At 47.8% G+C, this 20,288-nt stretch overlaps 1 protein-coding gene across 1 annotated transcript; it reads right to left on the bottom strand.

Moving 5' to 3' along the window:
* Window positions 1–1,599: 1,599 nt before the first annotated feature.
* LOC119914087 (alpha-mannosidase 2-like) lies at window positions 1,600–19,486 on the bottom strand. The gene is made up of 24 exons (XM_038733085.1): window positions 19,264–19,486; window positions 17,004–17,155; window positions 16,677–16,898; window positions 16,286–16,430; window positions 14,970–15,057; window positions 13,806–13,889; window positions 13,530–13,657; window positions 13,259–13,436; window positions 12,841–13,026; window positions 12,265–12,442; window positions 11,784–11,974; window positions 10,630–10,824; window positions 9,554–9,668; window positions 8,914–8,981; window positions 6,849–7,017; window positions 6,462–6,698; window positions 6,149–6,271; window positions 5,933–6,047; window positions 5,412–5,545; window positions 5,175–5,316; window positions 4,251–4,384; window positions 3,677–3,871; window positions 2,894–3,004; window positions 1,600–2,751 (listed from the first exon to the last, which is right to left on the bottom strand). Exons 2-24 carry the CDS (start codon window positions 17,142–17,144, stop codon window positions 2,587–2,589), a joined length of 3,444 nt encoding a protein of 1,147 aa, XP_038589013.1. The 5' UTR covers window positions 17,145–17,155; window positions 19,264–19,486; the 3' UTR covers window positions 1,600–2,586.
* Window positions 19,487–20,288: the final 802 nt, after the last annotated feature.

Genomic DNA, 20,288 nt, shown 5'->3' with positions numbered 1-20,288 from the left:
TCTCTGTGCGTAGAAACCTTTATAATATATATATGGCGAGTTGTCTGTTCCTGCTGAGCAGGAAGGTGACCACGAGACAGAACTTCAACTGTTTGACCCGTACAATCTGACTAAGAGTAGGATAGCAGCATTGTGTCCCGCAGAGTTGTGACAGCGATCCTGAACTGCTGTTCAGATTCAGTGTTAGGAAGCTCACTAGCTGTGCAGACGGTTTCCATCAACGTGTTTAATGCGCATTTTGAAGTGTCGCATTAGAAAAGGTTGATGGAAACGGCAAGTTTTTCAGCTCGCTTGAGGTGTTTGTTGTTGAAAAAGAGTAAATGCACTAAATGGGGGAAGCACGTGCAGGTGAAACAGCTGGCTGATTAACTCATTATTACTGCAGCAGATAAGTTGATGAAATAAGAGATGTAGCTGCTGAAATGTGCACTGTAAGAACAGTGAAGTGTTCAGAAATCACTCATCACCACAATCCACCCGCTGGAGGAGCCTAACCTTGATCTCTGAGCTGATTCTGGGCCTGGTTGTCAGGCACAAAGTCAGCGGGTGTAGAAACACTATGGCTGTGCCACACTGTGGAAAACCGCAGACAGCCTAATCACACGGCCCACCTCAGTAATTATCTACAAACAACTTGGTTATGTGGTAATTTCCAAACAGTTACAAGACAAAAGGTAAACAGAAAGAGTCTCAGCTACAATGAGCAAGATGAGTGTCAAATAAGTTAAGATAACACCTCTGAATAAAAGGAGGTTTTATGGTGTGTTTTGTGGAAAAAGAGTAAAAGTCCTAAACGGGAGATGGAAACACTTTCTCTGAATCAGTTCTGACGTCGCGAACTTGTAACTCACGACTGATCAGCTGTTTCTGCTGTCGGCGTCTCGCCCGGCTGTGCAGAGTTCTGCACGCCTGCAGAGAAGTTCCTGCAGCTCGTTTGTGCTGAGAACAGAGGAGGATGCAGATCTGGGCAGGAAGCCTTCATCAGCTGTTCTGCTGAGTGATGCGTTCACCTCTTAGAGGTCCTTCTCAGATCCTTCGCTCTGCACGCCAAGTTATCGCCGCATGTTTCTGCTGAATCGTTGGCATCCGGCTCTTCAGCACTTGGAAGGTTTTGGAGACGTTTAAAAATTAAAGTCAAAGCAGAAAGACCTCAGACCGAGTCCTCTACACCTCATTAGCTGCAGTGGAGCTGCAAAACCACCTGAGCCCCTCTCTCTCGCCCCCCCCCCCTCGCCCCCCCTCTCTCTCTCTCTGCCCCCCCCCCCCCCCCCCCCTCTCTCTCTGCCCCCCCCCCCCCCCCCCTCTCTCTCTCTCTCTCTCTCTCTCTCTCTCTCTCTCTCGGGTCTCTGCTGTAAAAACATGAACTGCTTTTGGAAACAGAAGGAAAAATTAAAGAATAATTTATTTCTGTATTAACAGCATAAATTTACCCCAAAATAAAAAGAAAACATTTCTGTATCTTTGACGAACCACAAACACATTTCAGCAGAAAATAGACAAAATACCCAGAATCCTTTTCACAGCAAACACAGAGACTACAGATCAACACGCTCAGACGCTGAGCGCACACAGCTTACCCACAATTCCACAGGTTTTTTTATAAAAATTAAAAACAGTGTCAGCTGTGATTTAAAATCACCATGGAAACACACACAATTAAAAAACATTCGTTGAGCACGAGCGAACAACTCGTTTGGTCCCTTTTAGTTGGTGGGTCCAGGGCCCCTGTAGGGTCCTGGGCCCCTGTAGGGTCCTGGGCCCCTGTAGGGTCCTTCACCTGTCATTCAGTGTTTTCTTCATTTTAAAATCTGGACTGGTGTTTTTGACCTTTGAGCTTCAGACTCGCCTGTTGGTCACCTGACCACAGGTCGTCACATGGTGTGACCGGACGAGCCGACCTGAGCGCCTCCAGCAGGAAATATAAAATAAAAGACAAAATAATTTAGGGATTTCTCTCTGGGTGTACTTCCTGTGTTCCCGCCCGTCTCCGTGACGGTTTCTACGGTTTCACCTGTACCTTGTTTTTTCACAGGTGACGTTCTCGTCTGAGTCTTAACTGATCTAACTTCTGTTTGACCTTTTGACTTTCACAGATTCGACTCCGACGCGTTACTTTCTACATCTGGTTTCTGATTGGCTACTCGTCGTGTCAGTGATATGAAACGTGGAAGAGAAAGATGAAGCCCCTCCCCCTCCTGCATCTCCACGCCAGCTTATTTATAAAATTTGCAGGAAGTTAACAGCGAGAGACACTTTGATTGATGGCTTTGAACTGAAGTCGCAGTTTGTCGTGGCGGTTTTGGTTCTGAGTGAAACCGCCCTCTGAACCACGTCACCAACATGGCAGACGTTAGTTCACCTGTCCATCTTTGGCACGGTTAGCTTGAGGACAGGAAGTCATGACGGCGTTTCCTCTTTCTAATCACACATTTCCAGTTTTCAGCAGTTTCACGACAAACTGCGACTTTTCTGATCTTTTAAATCTACAAACATCTCGTGTTCAACTGGCAAAATTATTCTACTGGTCTCTGGCTGTTAACCACCGTGGGCGGGGGGGGCCCGCCTCTATTTAAACGTTTGGTCCCGTCACTCGATCTCAACGCGGAAAGCGCTGATTTCCATTGGCCGCAGGCGAGTGATGCGTTGCTGCTGCTGGGCGGATTCCGGTTCATCGTCCTCTCGCAGCAGAGTGAGACCTGATCGACGGACAGAACGAAACCGAAGAGGAGAGAAGAGATCGTCCAAGTTCACCTGGAGACGAAGAAGAAACCCGTTCAGACAGTGAAGTTTGAATTCAGAGAAAAAACAACATGATCAGACTGAAAACAAATCAAAGCCCTCCTCTCATTTCAAATGCAGAAATACAAAATGTGTGTGCGTGTGTTGTGTTCACCTCCTCGTGCGCGCTCCATGTGCACTGCAGTGGCGGCTCGGGGGCGGAGCTACAATCAAAGCCCTTCCTGTGCAGGAGGAGAGCCACTTCCTGCGACGGACTTTCTGCTTCCTGTTTAAACACAAACATTTGTGTTTTCACGTCTTTGAACTTTGTGTTTAGATGAACTCTGATTCACTTAAACTCACGGAGTTACATTTAAACAAACTGAAGGTTTCAGGTGAACACCGACAGCCCCGCCCCCAACGCCACGCATCACTAACGAAGCTGCTGAAAGGGCCGAGTGAAAGTGAAATTTGATCAGCACACTTTCTGTCGCACCCTCCTGCTGCTGCTCTACATCCTGTTATCTCAGCCCGACAGGAACAAACGGACACGCCCCCAAAATGACTGGTCTCCCCACCCCCACCTCTCCGACCTCAACAGGAAGCACACAGCGCTGTACACGACGCCGGTCACCCTCTCAGAGCCCCGGCCTGGACACGAGCTCCTCCAGCAGCAGTTTTATCCGCAGCACTGCTCAACAGAAGCTCAAATGAAGCGCTTACTCTCTTAGACCCTGGGCCCCACTCACAAACAAAATGGTTTCAGATGTCAGAACCAGAACAGTTATCAAGTCTTTGCAGAGATTTACAGAAGCACAATCTGACACATGAATCCTCGTGGTGGCGTTAAAACTCATTAAATATGCAAATCTGCTATTAAAACAGCTGATTTTCTGCTCTGGTTGTTTTCAGGACTCTGGAGGAACTTCACAAATGTTCCAGGTGTTTCCGTTCTTACCTGCGCGTCCTCCAGCGTCCTCAGGTTCAGCAGGTGAACGTCGCACGGCAGCGACGAGCGGAGCGGCAGGAAGGGGCGGAGCTTTGGCAGCCGGCCGCCGCTCGGGGCGACCATCGTGATTGGCGGGTGGCAGAGGGAGAGCGAAGTCAGGTGGGCGAGCAGTGACAGGTGCTCAACCGAGGCCCCTCCCACTTCCTGTCAGAAAGAAATACAGATGCAAAACAAAAATAAACTCTCTCCCCGTCATCGTGGAGTCAGACAAACTCATCTTCTCAAAGCAGCGATCTGACCCGCAGCATCCATTCAGATCTGGTTGTTGTTGGTTAACATATTCTTACTGGATGTTTTCAGGTCTGTTCCCGCTGTACACCACGACCACGGCGTGGGAGCGATTTGAGCGGCTTTAAGACTCGAACGGGTGAAAACATCCGTTTCACGCTGCACTTATATTTCTGATTCATTTTCTCATAGTGAATTATTATTTTCTGCTGATAAACTGGTTTGATGGTGAAACAGGTTTAGTGTGTCCACCCCTCACCTGAGCCCCGCCCCTCACCTGAGCCCCGCCCCTCACCTGAGCCCCGCCCCTCCTGTCCTCCAGCAGCAGCTGGTAGAGACTCGCCGTCAGCTTGTTGTCGGTGACGCCCTGACCGAGGCCGCGGTTATCATCCTGCTGCAGCCGCCGGTCCAACACCACCTCCAGCTCCCCTGCACAGGTCAGAGGTCAATAAACATGCATTTTTCTTCAGCTCAAAGACAAACCCCACACGGCGTTCACAGATCACGTTTCCTTTCAGTGTCGTCTTTCAACGGCTTTCAGGCCGAAGACGCCTGTTGGTTCAGGTTCAGGAGAGACACCTGATCCACAGAGGTTTATAATCCTCTCAGACAAGGATTCAATACCAGAGTAGAAATACAGCACGTCACAAGTGATCCACCAGGAATGTGCATGTTTTTGATTGGCTGACGCAGCGTTTTGTGCGATGATGTCACGTGGCAGTGAGCCCAGCAACTCACCATGGAAACGAGGACGCTGTTTCTTTGTAAAAACAAAGCAGTCATTGTAAAAATAATATATCAAATAAAGACTCACTGCACTAAATAAATAAATACCTGAAGTAAAACATAAAAGAAATAATAAGAATAAAAATGAACCTTCGGTCAGCAGAAGCAGAAGTTTCCCAAGAAACAAGATGGACTTTATTAACTGAAGTCTCCTGCAGAACTGAACTCTGTCAGAGGTTCACACCACGCTCTGTATTTTATGAATAAAGAGTCTCCAGTTTGAATGTTCTACCTGGAAGAGCAATAATTAACAGGCGAGACCCGAGAACGTGACGATGACTCACTTCCTGTTCTAACAGACATGTTTCCTTTTCCAACTGAAACTAGATTTACAGCTTTACGCTGCTCCTGTACGATTTTATCTGGTTTCATTATTTTCAGCCTGCTGCCTCGTGAAACCTGACACGCGGCGTGCAGGTAGACGGACACTCACCTGGTCTGAGCGAAGCGACGGCCTGACTCTGAGCCGACAGCAGAGACACACGAGACGTCGAGTCCTGCAGGAAGGACGCCGAGCTCATCGGGTAAAAGTTCGCCTGCAGGGGAAGCTTCGACAGAGTCCGCCGCTGCTGCATCTGCACACATGACCAACCAATAACCAATCAGATAGCTGCTAACAGGCTGATGCTGTGAGATCAGTCCACAGCGTGACGAGAAAACGTGAACAAACCTGGAAACTGTTGAGGTCGGAGTAGAAACGGTTGCCGTTGGCAACGTCGCTGACAAACCGCATGACGAGCTCACGGTTGACCTCCGACCTGATGTCCACCATGTTGGAAATCTCCAGGGACCTCCCAGCATGCCCTGGGGCAAATACTTTTATGTCACATCATTCAGTTCGATTAAGGATTAATATAAATTCAATAAATTCAAATCATGCGTGTGCATGCCAACAGGAAGTCCCTAACGCGCACAGAACTCTATTGAGCATGCTCTGTGCAGAAGCTTCAACAGCGTTTGCGGTGTTTGAGTCCAGTTAGACACATTCACACGAAATAATTAGCTTTACTGCGCCTGACAGTCAAATCCCAGGGCAGCCTGTATAAAAAAGCCTGACAGTCAAAGCCCAGGGCAGCCTGTATCAAAGCCTGACAGTCAAAGCCCAGGGCAGAGACGAATCTACAGTTTCTGTTTTTCATCAAATCAAAACTTTCGCTGAATCGATGAATAACCAGTAAATCGTCTCGTTACCGTCCACGTGGTAAAGCCGGACTCTGTGTGTGAAGTGTCGGAAACAGGAAGTGATGTCAGAGAAGACCGGACCTCTGGAGACCCGAACCAGGGGGGGCTCTGAGGACGAGTAGGGCTGCAGGCGGGCGAGAGAGATTGACAATGAATGAGAAGACAGCGATAGAGAGAGACATTTAGTCAGACTGATGTGGTTTGTGGATCTGGTTCTGGTCTTACCTGGGCCCCCTCCTCCCCGGGCAGGAACAGGTAGGCTCCGCTCTTGTCCCGGTTTGCTCTTGTTCCGTACCACAGAAACTGGACCTGGACCTGACGGACCAGACCGGACTGCAGACGGAGCTTCTGCATTTCAAAATAAAACTTTTAAATAAATAAAACTGACCGAAATATATTTAAATAATAAAAATAATATTTTGGGTGTCAGTTTTGTTTTTTATAAATTAATGAAATTGTTTATTTTTCATTATTTAAATATATTTTTGTTGTGACTTTTTTTTCTCTCTGGAGAGACTTTTAATTTGAAAAGCCTGACCTGCAGCAGGCCCGTCTCTGGGGAGCTCCATATTTGGACGTGCTTGTTGCTAAGCGACAGGGGGCCGTCGGCCTCATGTCCTTGTGGGCGGGACACCTGGAAGTGTTTGGACTGGACGGTCGGCGTGTTTCCGCGATGATGGAAGGTGTAGCGAGCCCGGTGGGCGGAGCCATCCGAGTCTTTGGTCACGTGATACACGACCAGCGACAGAGGAGGAAGTTCAGCCACGAAGTCGAGCTGAAAATATAAAGTTTAAAATGTCCTGACACGCCTGCTGTGGATTCGATTGGACATCGCTGTTACCATTAAGCTGATGTCCAAACATCAAATATCTATAAACAACATCAATAACAACAACAATAAGTCAATTCATGAACTGTTCGTTACCTGGAAAGTTTCCGTGGACGCCTGTGTCGGCTCCGCCCACACCGCAGAGATCTGCGCAGCCATTGGTCGACCCGTGTGCGCGTCGGCAACGCGAGCGTCCGGAGAGTCGACGATGACGCTGATGACGGGCGTGCGCAGCTGCTCTGTCGGGTTAAAGATGATCAGTGACCTGAAACAGAAACGATATTCAACATCAAGTCAGTACCTGCAGCAAGCTAACACGCTCACACTGCTAACATGCTGGTGTTTAACAGGCGTAATGTTCACCTTATTAGCTTAGCATGTTAGCATCTAAGCTAATTAGCAGTTTCTGTGAAGGTTCTCAGTTTTCCAGATCACAGTTGGTTGAACTAAGTCACTCTGAGTCTGAAATCTTCAGCACCAAACTGTCCAGACTACGTTCTGCAGGTTTGTTCATATATTATTCACAGCCTGAATTATTATATATATTATTATTTTATTCCTAAAAACGTCTGTCTGTTTTTATTATGTGAAAACATCTAATGTGTCAACAAAATAAAACATCATTTTGAACCTGATTTAATCCCGCGCTCAGATATGTCAGAGGTCGCACGCCTCTGGAGCAACGAGGGGTCTTGCTCAGGGTCACAGTGAACCCGGGTCTCTCACACCAAAGGCATGTGTTGTATCCACTGTGCCATGGTCACCCATTAGCAGGGTTTTCCTGGTTCAGAATGGGCCTTTGGGGGGCGACTGCGCGACGCTGAGCATGATCGGTACGCTTACGACCAAAATCTGTGCATTTTCTTGTTATTCCTGACATTGATAAACAAAATCCATCCACAAGCTGGAGAGTAAAGCTATAAATGAGTATTTATAAATATTATGACATTAAATACAAAGTATGATGTTGGTACATCTGGATAATCTGCCTACAGATAGTTAAAAATAAAACCTCTCTCTGATATCAGCCTGCAGCTCTGTGGCTAAATTTGATTAGTGCTGATGTTTGTGTGGTCGTTATAATTTCAGATAATCGTACTACAGCTCACCATTAGTAGCCTAATATTAATTCCAGTTTCTGTACACGCTCAGTCTCTCATTTGTTTATGCAAATTAACTTGTCAGAAATAAGAACCGTGCATACAGAACGACGAGTTAAACGTTTCTTAACTTTGCTGTAGCGCCTCAACCTTTTTTAATGCCCGCCTCCTCCAGGCTGTGATTGGTCGGTTCACGAAAAGTGACTTTGACGAGCAACAAACGCACACGAAAGCTCCGATCTCCCTGCGGAGATCAGCAGGCAGGAGAGAACGGGAACAGGTGAGCGTCACGTGGAGCCCAGAGACCTGATCCGGAGAGGACAGAGGAGAGGACCGGGGCCGGCAGGCTACGCCAAAGACTAAAACGTAGTAGAAGTGACCGGAGAATACCGACACACTCCAAGCATATGCAGCTTTTATTGTGAGCACGAGCTTCGTAGCGGAACGTTCAGGTTAAATCAAGACTGCAGATGGTTTATTAATCCAGCGGCTGTGGACGAGGACGCTGTATTTAAGTTTAGGTTCTGCAAACAGCTGTTTGCTGACAATTAAAACACTTTTCTGATCATTTCGGCGCTGAGGATTTTCCTTTAGCGCTCACTAAAACCTCTTTGGGGGCGCCAAATATTTCTCTACGCAGGAAAAACCCTGCCCATTAGAAACTGCCTCATTTGCATATTTTAGAAAAGCTGTAATATAAAAAACCTTGTGTCTTTGTAAGTAATCAGTTTTTTCACGGTGTTATCACATTTAGTTCCTTATTGACCTGCAGCCGTAACATCCACATAATTTAAATGTACTTTCATCTCAGAAAGATGCTCAACATTAGTTACTACAGGCAGTTTCTCCATCACTACATTAAAACACTAACTGCTTCTCACGTAGACGTTAGAAACATTTGCAGCCGTAACGTTAGCATGCTAATATCTGAGCCGCTCAGAGGTCATCTGGAGCACGGTCGACATCTCTGACCTGAAACTGATGAATGCCGGTGAACTGGAACCCTCTGACCAGTCTGGGAGATAATCAGATATTCCCTCTGTAAGCCCCGCCCCCTTTACCTGGGCTCATCACTGAGCGTGAGCGACGTCTTCTGAGGCAGAGCGTCCTGCGCCGAGATCACGTCATCCTGAAAAACACATCACAATATGAACGTCTGAGGGTGAAAACATTTCTAATATTTACATCTTATAGTTTCTGTGAAAGCTGCAGCGTCCGCTGCTCTTCTCACTCCTCCACCTTTCTGTTTGTGTCCGTTTCATATTGGCTGAGCAATCAAACAAGAAGGATGATTATCCTCAGTAACAAAATACCAAATGTTTAGTTCATTTGAATCACGAAAGAATCAGCACTTAATTTTCTATTAAGATATTTATTTTGTTGAGGAAACAGATTTTATCCGAACAGTTCTGAATGTTCGGCCCAAGTGTTTGTTCTGAGAGAGAGAAAAGTTTAAAACCACATTAACTTTCACTCAGGAGCAGAAATCTGCCTTTAACCCTGAAGTAAAATAATGATTTGGCGTTTATCCCGATAGTTAGCGTGATAACATTTTGGGCAGCGTTGGGACAGGTGCAGTACCAGACACCTCCAGCAGGTGGTGCATTACCAAACAATCATGAACACAACCCAAGGCATAAAATATTACAAAAATATGCTGAACAGGTCATTGGTAAAAGAGCTGATGGGGTCAAAGGTCACCATTTGCAGGAAGGGTTTTGACTGGTCATGGTGGTACTGGCTCTTGTCCAATAGGAGCAGCCAGTGGGCGGAGTTCTGCAGCACCTGGCGCAGGTTCAGGATCGAGTGAAACAACCTGTTCAATAAAAGATAATTTAGTCAAGACTTTTACCTTTGATGTCTCATTTCCTTCATTTTATTTATTTTGGAGTGTGTTTGCTTTTGATTTACTTTATTCAAACTGTAAATATGATCTATGAAAATCTTTTAGTTATTTTGACAATATTGACTTAAGACGCACCACAACGCACTACTTGTTACTTAGTCAAAACTATTTAAAATCCAAACTCTCAACTTCACTTCAAAAACTGTCAAACTTGCACAATGACTGACAAACTACACTGTAACACACGATGTTAACAACACGCTTATCAAATGGGAGGGATGGGAAATTGGGGTTAGATGCTAATGCTACATGAACGGTATGATGGGAGGCTAATGCTAACTGCTCACGCTAAGCGAGGCGGTACCTGTTACCGTTGTCAGTGGCGACGTCGTCCTTCAACTGAGAGCATGGAGGGACAAATGAGACAAAACACATGCTAACGCTAAAGACGCTAAAGTGTTTCAGGTGCTACAATGAGAACATTGATTTGTTATCTGCAAATGTGATGAAGGGTCAATTTAAAACAAACTCAAAGAAGATTATTAAAAACCCTGCGGGAACAAATAATCAATGACAAACACAACTTAATAATATAAACAAAACAAATTTATGATAAATAAAAGTTTATACGCTAAAAAACTTCATTAAAACTGTAACTTTAACAACAGTCACTCAACAAAAAGTTCGAACACTTTATTTGTATTTACCTTAAATCATGCTTTTTACCTGCTGCTTAAAACCTTTTAGGTTTAATAACTAAAAGGTTTCTAATCATTTTTGCCTTGTTAGCTGTATATTTCACTCACCCTGCTGTTTATTAATTTTTAAAATCAATTTGCCCTTGATTAAAAAGTTTTTACCTGGTAAGCAACTTTTAACCTACCATATGCTAACATGCTAACAGGGTAGGTTGCTAACAGGAAGTAGTCACCTGGTGCCGTAGTCGACAACAACGGGGTCACGGGCCGTGCCGGTGACGGCGTCGTGGTGCTGAAAAAGCGCCAGGCTCCGCCTCCCCGCTGTGAGATGCTGGAAGTGTTCACGAGCCGGGAAATCTGCAACCAGACGACCGTCGCCACGGAAACGCATTTCGGCCAACGTAAGACTGAAGAGGATTTCTGTCGCTCTGTCAGAGAGAAGAAGAAATTAAATAAAGATAAAGGTCCCGAGTCCCGTCAACCAAAGGGCCCGAGTCCCGTCAACTAAAGGTTAAAGGGCCCGAGTCCCGTCAACTAGATGGCCCGAGTCCCGTCAACTAAAGGTTAAAGGGCCCGAGTCCCGTCAACTAGATGGCCCGAGTCCCGTCAACTAAAGGTTAAAGGGCCCGAGTCCCGTCAACTAGATGGCCCGAGTCCCGTCAACTAAAGGTTAAAGGCCCGAGTCGCGTCAACTAAAGGTTAAAGGGCCCGAGTCGCGTCAACTAGATGGCCCGAGTCCCGTCAACTAAAGGTTAAGGGCCCGAGTCCCGTCAACTAAAGGGCCCGAGTCCCGTCAACTAAAGGGCCCGAGTCCCGTCAACTAAAGGGCCCGAGTCCCGTCAACTAGATGGCCCGAGTCCCGTCAACTAAAGGTTAAAGGGCCCGAGTCCCGTCAACTAGATGGCCCGAGTCCCGTCAACTAGATGGCCCGAGTCCCGTCAACTAAAGGGCCCGAGTCCCGTCAACTAAAGGGCCCGAGTCCCGTCAACTAAAGGGCCCGAGTCCCGTCAACTAAAGGTTAAAGGGCCCGAGTCCCGTCAACTAAAGGTTAAAGGGCCCGAGTCCCGTCAACTAGATGGCCCGAGTCCCGTCAACTAGATGGCCCGAGTCCCGTCAACTAGATGGTCCGAGTCCCGTCAACTAGATGGCCCGAGTCCCGTCAACTAAAGGTTAAAGGGCCCGAGTCCCGTCAACTAGATGGCCCGAGTCCCGTCAACTAAAAGGCCCGAGTCCCGTCAACTAAAAGGCCCGAGTCCCGTCAACTAAACGGCCCGAGTCCCGTCAACTAAAGGTTAAGGTCCCGAGTCCCTCAACTAAAGGTTAAGGTCCCGAGTCCCTCAACTAAAGGTTAAAGGTCCCGGAGTCGTGTCAAACAAAGGTAACATACCTGAGCGTGGCCTCCAGCATTCTGTCGAGGCGTTTGTAAAACGGTCTGGAGGTGAAGTATCCGCTCCAGTAATGATCGTCACGGTCGGCGTACGTGAAGAAGTCGCCGCGAACTGTCGGCAGAGTCGTTTGAGCTGCTTTCAGACGCCGATGAAGAGCTGCAAAGTAATCTGAGAGAGTCCCGAATCGAGCCTGAAAGGAGAAGAAATTATATATTTTCAGGTTGTGATGAAGAATAACGACAAAACAAAACGTCAATTAAAATACACTTGAAGTGATACCAGCTGTTAACAGCTTGTTGTATCTCTGTGTAAATTATAATGTACTGTTGATGTTCAGCTACAGTTGGTTGTGCTGTATTGATAACCCACACTTTTGATGGAAGATAATATTTTATAAAGGTCTGGATGAATGTAATACTGATATCACATTTTTAATTACGGCTCAATCAGCTGTGTAAATATACAGTTTCAGGCGTTCACCTTGACGTGGAGCTCCGGGTGTTGGTCGAAGTAGTCGAAGAGTTTCTGGTAGTTACTGAACTGAGCGTCCCACTCGCTCGACTCCACAAAGCGAAAGTCGTCACCGAGCGGAACCAGAAGAACCGAAGAACGAAAGAGTCGTGACTTCTGCCGGTACTGATCCAACAGGAGAAGAGCTCTGAGAGGACAGAGAGGAGCCGGCTAAAATAAAGCTGAAGGACGTTTCATCCACGTTTGAGAACAAGAGGGCGCGTGTGTTTAGAGTATAATCATTCATTAGAGAAAGGGTCAGGAACTCAAATAAAACGCCTCAAAATTAAGTCTCAAAACTCAGAAATCTACGGAGCCCCTGAAGTCCCATAACATTTATGAGATGAATCTTGTGCACACAAAAGATAAAAAATAAAATCTCATTAGGCTCCGTAGAAATCAGCCACAGAACTCCATTCAGAAATCTGCTGTTTTAAGGACAAACTAAACACTTTGTCAAACTTTGGAATCACTCTTATTAATATTAATAAGAATTAAAAGAATAAATTTTAATTACTGCTGTCTTTGGCCCCGCCTCCTGCTCACCTCTCCTGGACGTTCTGCTCTGTGATTGGCTGTGGCGGTATCCTCCATGGACAGAAGACCCGCCCCCCCGGCAGGCGATAGAAATCAAACTGACAACAGACCGCCGGGTTCGGACCGCACGTGTGCGGTATGTCATAGCTGTAGAATGGCATCATGTGACACATGATGTCACTGCGGGGGAGGAGTCTGACACACAGGAAGTGGGTGGAGTTAGAGAAACAAGTTTTACATATTTGAGTCAAACTTTATGTAAATTTAATCTCAATATCTCAAAGACTTTTTCTGTTAATGTTGCTTTTAATTAATGAACTCTTATTTGTTGTTGTGTGTTTTTCACGTGTTCAGTCCGATCTCTCGGGTTACATCACTCAGTTTCTCTCTCTCTCTCTCTCATTCTCTCGGTGTCTCTCGCCCACACCCACCCCAGCTCTGCCGCCACTGAAACTCAAGCGTCTGCTGCTGGGCGAAGTGTTTCTTGATGGCGTAGTGAGTCCGCTGGATGAGCATGTTCTGAAGTCCCGCCCCCTTCAGCAGATAGGTCATAGAGGGGGAGTGGCCAAACGGATCCACGGCCCAACCGCTGCTCGGCTTCACACCTGGACAAAAAGATCAAGTTTCAGAGTGTGATGCGTTCAATGATGTCACACAGCGACAGGAAACTAAGCGATGGGGGGGGGGGCAACACGAACCCAGGTGTCGCTGTATCCACTGGTGTCCCTCGATCAGCTGATCCAACAGAGCAAAGTAATGAGAGTTCGCCTCATCAGCCATCACCCAGCCGCCCGTCACCAGCTCCAACTGCCCCGCCTTCAGCAGGCTGACCAATCACAGAGCAGGAAAAAAAAAGAACACGACTTTAAATAAGAAAAAAATACATCAAACGAAAGCGACAGGATGATTAAATAATGAGAAAGAGTTCAAATGGACAGAAGAGAGTCAGAACAAAAACATTTTAAACTATTTACCGTTTGACCATCTCTCTCTTCTGCTCGTCGATGTCGTTCCACCACTTAGAGAAATAACTGATTTCTGCCCAAATCATCTTCCTCCTGCTCAACAGAAAAGACAGCGTCAAATTGTTTCTGTGCACGTTTACATTCGAGGGAAAGAAATCAAAGATCCTCCTCAAACAGTTTGAAGAGATCAGACGTTTGAGAGAAGGATGTGCTGAGGCACACGGTCAGACCTGAGCGCGACCCCGACTCATCGAGCCGCTAGAGAAACATCAGAGTCGACAGTCACGTATATTCGATCACTGTGACTTTAGGTTCTTCTTCACCAGCAGTGAGTTGTCTGCTAACAGTCACTGTGTCTGTTCTTCCTCTGAGACCAGAGGTCCTGGTCTTTGGCTCCCAGCACATGTCAAAGCAGACTCTGCCCCCTGCTGGGTCCCTGGTGGATCACATCAGGAATCCTGGAGTCTGGTTTGACTGAGTCACAAAGCAGACGTGGGAGTGTTTTCCTTTTTCTGAAAGCACTTTTTAACATGGATTATGAAGTCTGCTCTATGAATAAAGATTATTTTTATTATCATTATCTTATAATGACAGTGTTTCCCACACACAGACTTTACACAGGTTGTCCGGTCCAGGTGCGTTATAACAGGGATCGGTGGACATTTCACAGGTAAAGCAACAGTGAAGACACGAGTGCAGATTTCATTTGTTAGTTACCATGTTGGTTTACATCGTTTGATTGGCCACGTCATTAACAAGACGGCATGCAGCCCACCTGCTGCTGTGAAAACTGGTGGAAAAAATGCAGAAAAAAACGAGTTCTGTGTTTGTTATGCGACTTTATAAAACATAGTGCTGATGGAGAAAGTCAGGAAGAGGCGGGGCCAGCAGGTGTGTTTGCAGCAGGTGTGTTTGAGGCAGGTTCAGAGCAGATATTAAAATAATTATTATTCCTGAGGGAATTTAATCACGCTTTCACATGTGAATTCATCGCCGCTGAAAACAACAGATGCTCTATTTCCTCCTGTTAGTCTGGCAGAAACTGCAGCGAGCAGCTGTTTGAGAGAATGACGGAAACTTTTAAACACAAAAACCATAAATCTGTTTGAAGATCGACATCTTCAGGAGGAAGAGAGCCACAGAGGAGAGAGAGGAAGGTGAGGATGAGGCTACCTGCTGTCTTCAGTCAGTTTGATCAGCATGTTGTTCAGGATGTGCTTCGTCTGATCCTGATAATAACTGTCGAACGTCTTCAACCAGCCTGAAACACACAGTCAGGTTTCCATCACTCACATGGACATTAATGACATTCATTCCCTGCAGACTCACCGTAACATCTACCTGCCCCCACTCTACCCCCAACCTGCCCCCACTCTACCCCCAATCTGCCCCCACTCTACCCCCAATCTGCCCCCAATCTGCCCCCAATCTGCCCCTAATCTGCCCCCAATCTGCCCCCAACCTGCCCCACTCTGCCCCCCACTCTACCCCACTCTGCCCCCACTCTACCCCCACTCTGCCCCCACTCTACCCCACTCTGCCCCCCACTCTACCCCCACTCTACCCCCACTCTGCCCCCCACTCTGCCCCCAACCTGCCCCTACTCTACCCCCCACTCTACCCCCCACTCTACCCCCACTCTGCCCCCCACTCTACCCCCACTCTGCCCCCCACTCTACCCCCAATCTACCCCCCACTCTGCCCCCAACCTGCCCCCCACTCTGCCCCCAACCTGCCCCCCACTCTGCCCCCACTCTGCCCCCACTCTACCCCCCACTCTGCCCCCACTCTACCCCCCACTCTGCCCCCACTCTACCCCCAACCTGCCCCCACTCTACCCCCCAACCTGCCCCCACTCTACCCCCAACCTGCCCCCCACTCTACCCCCAACCTGCCCCCCAATCTACCCCCACTCTACCCCCAACCTGCCCCTACTCTGCCCCCCACTCTGCCCCTACTCTGCCCCCCACTCTGCCCCTACTCTGCCCCTACTCTGCCCCCACTCTGCCCCCAACCTGCCCCACTCTACCCCCCACTCTGCCCCCAACCTGCCCCCACTCTACCCCCAACCTGCCCCCACTCTACCCCCAACCTGCCCCCACTCTACCCCCAACCTGCCCCCCACTCTACCCCCAACCTGCCCCCCACTCTAACCCCCAACCTGCCCCCCAATCTACCCCCCACTCTACCCCCAACCTGCCCCTACTCTGCCCCCCACTCTGCCCCTACTCTGCCCCCCACTCTGCCCCTACTCTGCCCCCACTCTACCCCCCACTCTGCCCCCCACTCTGCCCCCACTCTACCCCTAACTCTGCCCCCCACTCTGCTACACCTAGCCTGCCACTTACTTACCCCTGACCTTCACCAAGTCACCACACTAAACTTTAAAGGACGTTATGAGGTCCTGTATTTGTCCCCATAAGGAAGACCCGTCCCCACAACATGGGGAACAGAAGCACATGCGGAAAGCTTTGTTTAAAGTTTCTCACCGGGGTCGTTGTGCGAGTGAGGCACCAGGAACACTTCCAGCGGCTGCTCGTCCCACTCGTTGCCCTGGTAACGGACCTCAAAGCCTTGTTTCCAGGCGCCGCCGTCGGGGTTATCAAACGGCAGCAGGTCGTAAACATCCAGCAGCTGAGAAACAAAAAGAAAACCTTCCCGATGACCTCAGACACTTCACACACTCGTTCTTACTGTCCTCTTGTTACTTTACAAAACTCCTGTAAAAATACTACAAACATCGTCATTTAAAACTCATTTAAATATTAAAATATAAAAATACTTTTACTTCAATAACACCAATATACTTTCAAAAACTACGACTACTTCCCGACAGTACTGAAGTACTTTCATAAAATAACTTTAGCATGCTAAGCTAACCTGCACGCCATCGGTTCCGTCCTTCATCTTTTCAGCCAATCGGCAGCCAGGCAGCGCGTCCGCTCGGCTGTGGGAGGAGTCTGAGCTCACATTGGCCCCTCGCCCTTTTTCCCATGATGCTTTGTGGTTGAGCAGAGCGTCGCGCAGCTCACTGACCAGACGGTTGTTGTAGCTCAGGAGATGCTCCAACCTGTCAATCATCTGGTGGAGGCGGGACAAATCCTACAAGGAAGATGATTGGTTTAAAAACATGTTCTCAGTCTGTAGATGTTCGTGTTAAAGTGACGCTTTATTTTGAAAATCCACGTGCTGTATTTAGTGACTCACGCTGTCCACCAGTCCATCAGGCGTCTCCCCTGTGTTCTGAAGCTCCGCCCCCTGCATCAGCTCCAGCATGCGGTACAGTGACATCACCGCCAAGCAGAAGACTCCGCCCACCAGCACGGCCAGCACCCGACTCCTCTTCATCACTGGGACGACTAAGAAACAAACAAAAGGCAACGTGCTGTCGGTCAAACACCTGCACACATTCACAGAGCGGTCCAATCAGGACACACGTGCGAACAGAACGCTGCAGCTGAAGGACGCACGCCACCACGAGGCCACTATGCAGACGCTTCACCCCGACACGCCGCCGTCATGTGAAGAAAAAAGCACGAGGTCTGTTTTCCTCAACAAAACAAACATCTTGATAGAAAAATTAAGTGCTCGCGACTCACATGAATAAACATTCACTGAACATTTCTCATATTGTTATTAAGGAAAATTACGTTGTGATCACGTATATTGTGTATATTATTTATTCTATTTGTTGTTGGGAATAAAGTGTTGCTGCTGATATTTATCTGTGCTCACAGTTAGACGTAATGAACGCCTTTACGTGGCGTAAGTGACGCCACCAGATGCACTTCCCAAACATCTGCATGGAAAATAAACCGAGCTTGTAGAACGCCGCTGAATATTAACAGGGTTTCCCTTTAGTCACAGAGACTACGACGGCCCGCCACGCTCTCCTTTCTGCTACCACGGTGTCAAATAACAACTTTAAAGACCTCTAACGGTGTCAGCTCGCACGCTTTAACGTCCGACTCGAGACGACCGCTTTTCCTTTGAGGACACGAGCTGGTTTGAGGTCAGTTTGAGGGTCTGAGCAGCTCTGAGCGCTCCTGTCACTCTGCTGCAGCTGAATCGGGAGTGCACACGTATCAGAGCCTTTACGGTAAGGTCACAGAGCAGCCGACAGGCAGGTTAGAGACTTCATTCGGTTTCTCTCTACAAAGCCAAGAAGACGTGAAGAGGCGCCACACACGAGGCTGCACATGTGACAAGGTCCGGTTTTCAAAATAAAGTGAGTCTGAGTTAATCAGATATGACCACGTCTCACTTGGACGTTCACTTTCTCTCAGCGGCCCGTCCCGTTTCATTTCCTGCTATTGCTCACGTCTTTCCTGTCGTGTGGTTTTGTTCTTTAAATGAAAAGTTCCTGCAGGAATCTGGAAGTTAAACCATGAACTTTGCCTCCTCTGCTGAAACCAAGGGCGTCGCTGGGCTCAGATCAGGGCGCGAGAGACATCGCGATACCTGAAATTTGGTTCACGGGAACGAGACGAAAAGATCCTTAAACAGATTTCCTCAATGCTGAGATAGATGAGTGGGGGGGGGGGTTAGATAATAACACTTTCTGCAGAAGTCTGACAGAATCTCAGTCAGTGCTGCTCTCAGGTCTGTTCCTCCTGTAACATCGTCCCTGCTGGTCGCGTTCACAGGGAGAGAACGGAAACTGAGACAAGAAGGTGTTAAAGTTTCTGATGTCTTTGGGTCATTTTATAATCAGCAGCTTGTTTTTTTCAGCTTAAGTTACTTTTTTTGGACGATGCACATTTGTTTCCTCTATATTTTACTTGCATGTTTTCTGAATGTGTAAATAACAGAGCTGTATTTCAGAACATTTCTTAACAAATTATGTTGTCAAAAAGTGGTGGGGACATGTCCCCGGCGTCCCTGGCGTCCCCAGTCTAATGACTCCTATGGTTGAAGCTTAGCTTTCTAACATCTCTGAGCTCCAGTGGAACGGTGTTTGATGCAGCTGAGCTCCTCATTGGTTTTGACTGCCAGCTTCAATCTTATCCAACTTTCTCAACAACCCGTCTGAACCCGTGTCTGAGTTCCCTTTATTCAACCGTTTAAAACCTGATGAAAGCTGCCGCAGCCAGCAGGATCTTATATATTTAAAACCTTTGAGTTACCTGTGCCAGCATGACCTGACCCCTGACCCCTGACCCCTCCTGATGTTTGACTGCATCAGTCAGGGGACCAGACTCTGACCCCGGCTGAACCAGAGGCCGACATGTTGAGCAGCTCTCTGGGTAAAAGGCTCTACATCATGCAGAAAAACACCTTCTAACGCATTTAAATCCACATTTAAACCCTCTGCAGTGACGCCGCTGCGTCTCCAGCGAAGCTACAAAGACTAAATTATTTTGTAAAATCATATGTGCCAGAGGAAGTGTTTAGCGGCCCTGCAGCTCCGACGGACGTGAAGAGAAAATTAACACAACTTTAGAAAAGTTAATGAAAGCGTCCTTACCGACTTCCGCGTTGGTCAAACAGCCGCAGGTCTCGCGCTCCGGTGCGTCTCGCGCTGTTCGTCACCTGCTCGGTGACGCAGCTGTCTGACTTCAGCTTCCCGGGAAAACTGAATAAAAACGAATCAGTTTAATTAAAGACGAATAAAGTTCGCTGTTCACTCCGCAGCGCGAGCTCAGGCTGCTGCTTCGCGCCTGCGCCCTGCGTTTGTTTTGCTTCCGGCTTTGTTCAGCTGACTCAGCGCTGCGAAGACGTCGCTTCCGGTTAGATCAGCAGCAGTTTCCGTTCTTTAAAATCCCAGCAGGAGCAGCTGCAGAGAGAAGGAGTCGAGGAAACCAACGAGGGAACGAGCATTGAACACTTTCCTTAAACCTGCTGCCCAGCTGCTCATTTAAACATTTCCATCTGTGCAGTAAAGTCACAGCAAATATCCTGGGACAAAACAGAAAAAACCTGCAGTAATAAACTTGAGGAGGAAACAGAATGAAACTTTCAGCTTCTATAATCACGTTTAGACTGTGATGGAGCTCAGAACTGATCAGGAGGACGGCTGCTTTACTCCAAACAGGTTCACTGGATGAACATGGACTGTGTGTGAGAGCTTCAGGATGTGCAGAAGAACCCAGAACATGAATAAACACCAGATCCTGATCAATCCTGTCGGCATGTCGGGAGATTTATTAATAATTAGGTTGCTGTGGCTCGGGCGTAAATGCGAACAGTCCTGGTCCTGGTCCAGCTGCAGGTCACAGGAGAGGGGTTTCAAGATGGCGGAGTGAGTGGCAACATTTCGGCAGGCTCCAATTAAAATTCCTTAATTAGGGCCCGAGCACGACCGTGCGAGGTCCCTATTGAATCTGCTCGGATTATATTTAGGGCCCGAGCACGACCGTGTGAGGTCCCTATTGAATTTGCTCGGATTATATTTAGGGCCCGAGCACGACCGTGTGAGGTCCCTATTGAATTTGCTCGGATTATATTTAGGGCCCGAGCACGACCGTGTGAGGTCCCTATTGAATCTGCTCG

This window comes from Micropterus salmoides, unplaced genomic scaffold (genome assembly GCF_014851395.1).
Source record: "Micropterus salmoides isolate LMB-PRFRI ecotype aquatic unplaced genomic scaffold, ASM1485139v1 Ms_hic_scaffold_20, whole genome shotgun sequence".
Taxonomy (NCBI): Eukaryota; Metazoa; Chordata; class Actinopteri; order Centrarchiformes; family Centrarchidae; genus Micropterus; species Micropterus salmoides.
This window is presented reverse-complemented; position numbering and strand designations above follow the sequence as displayed.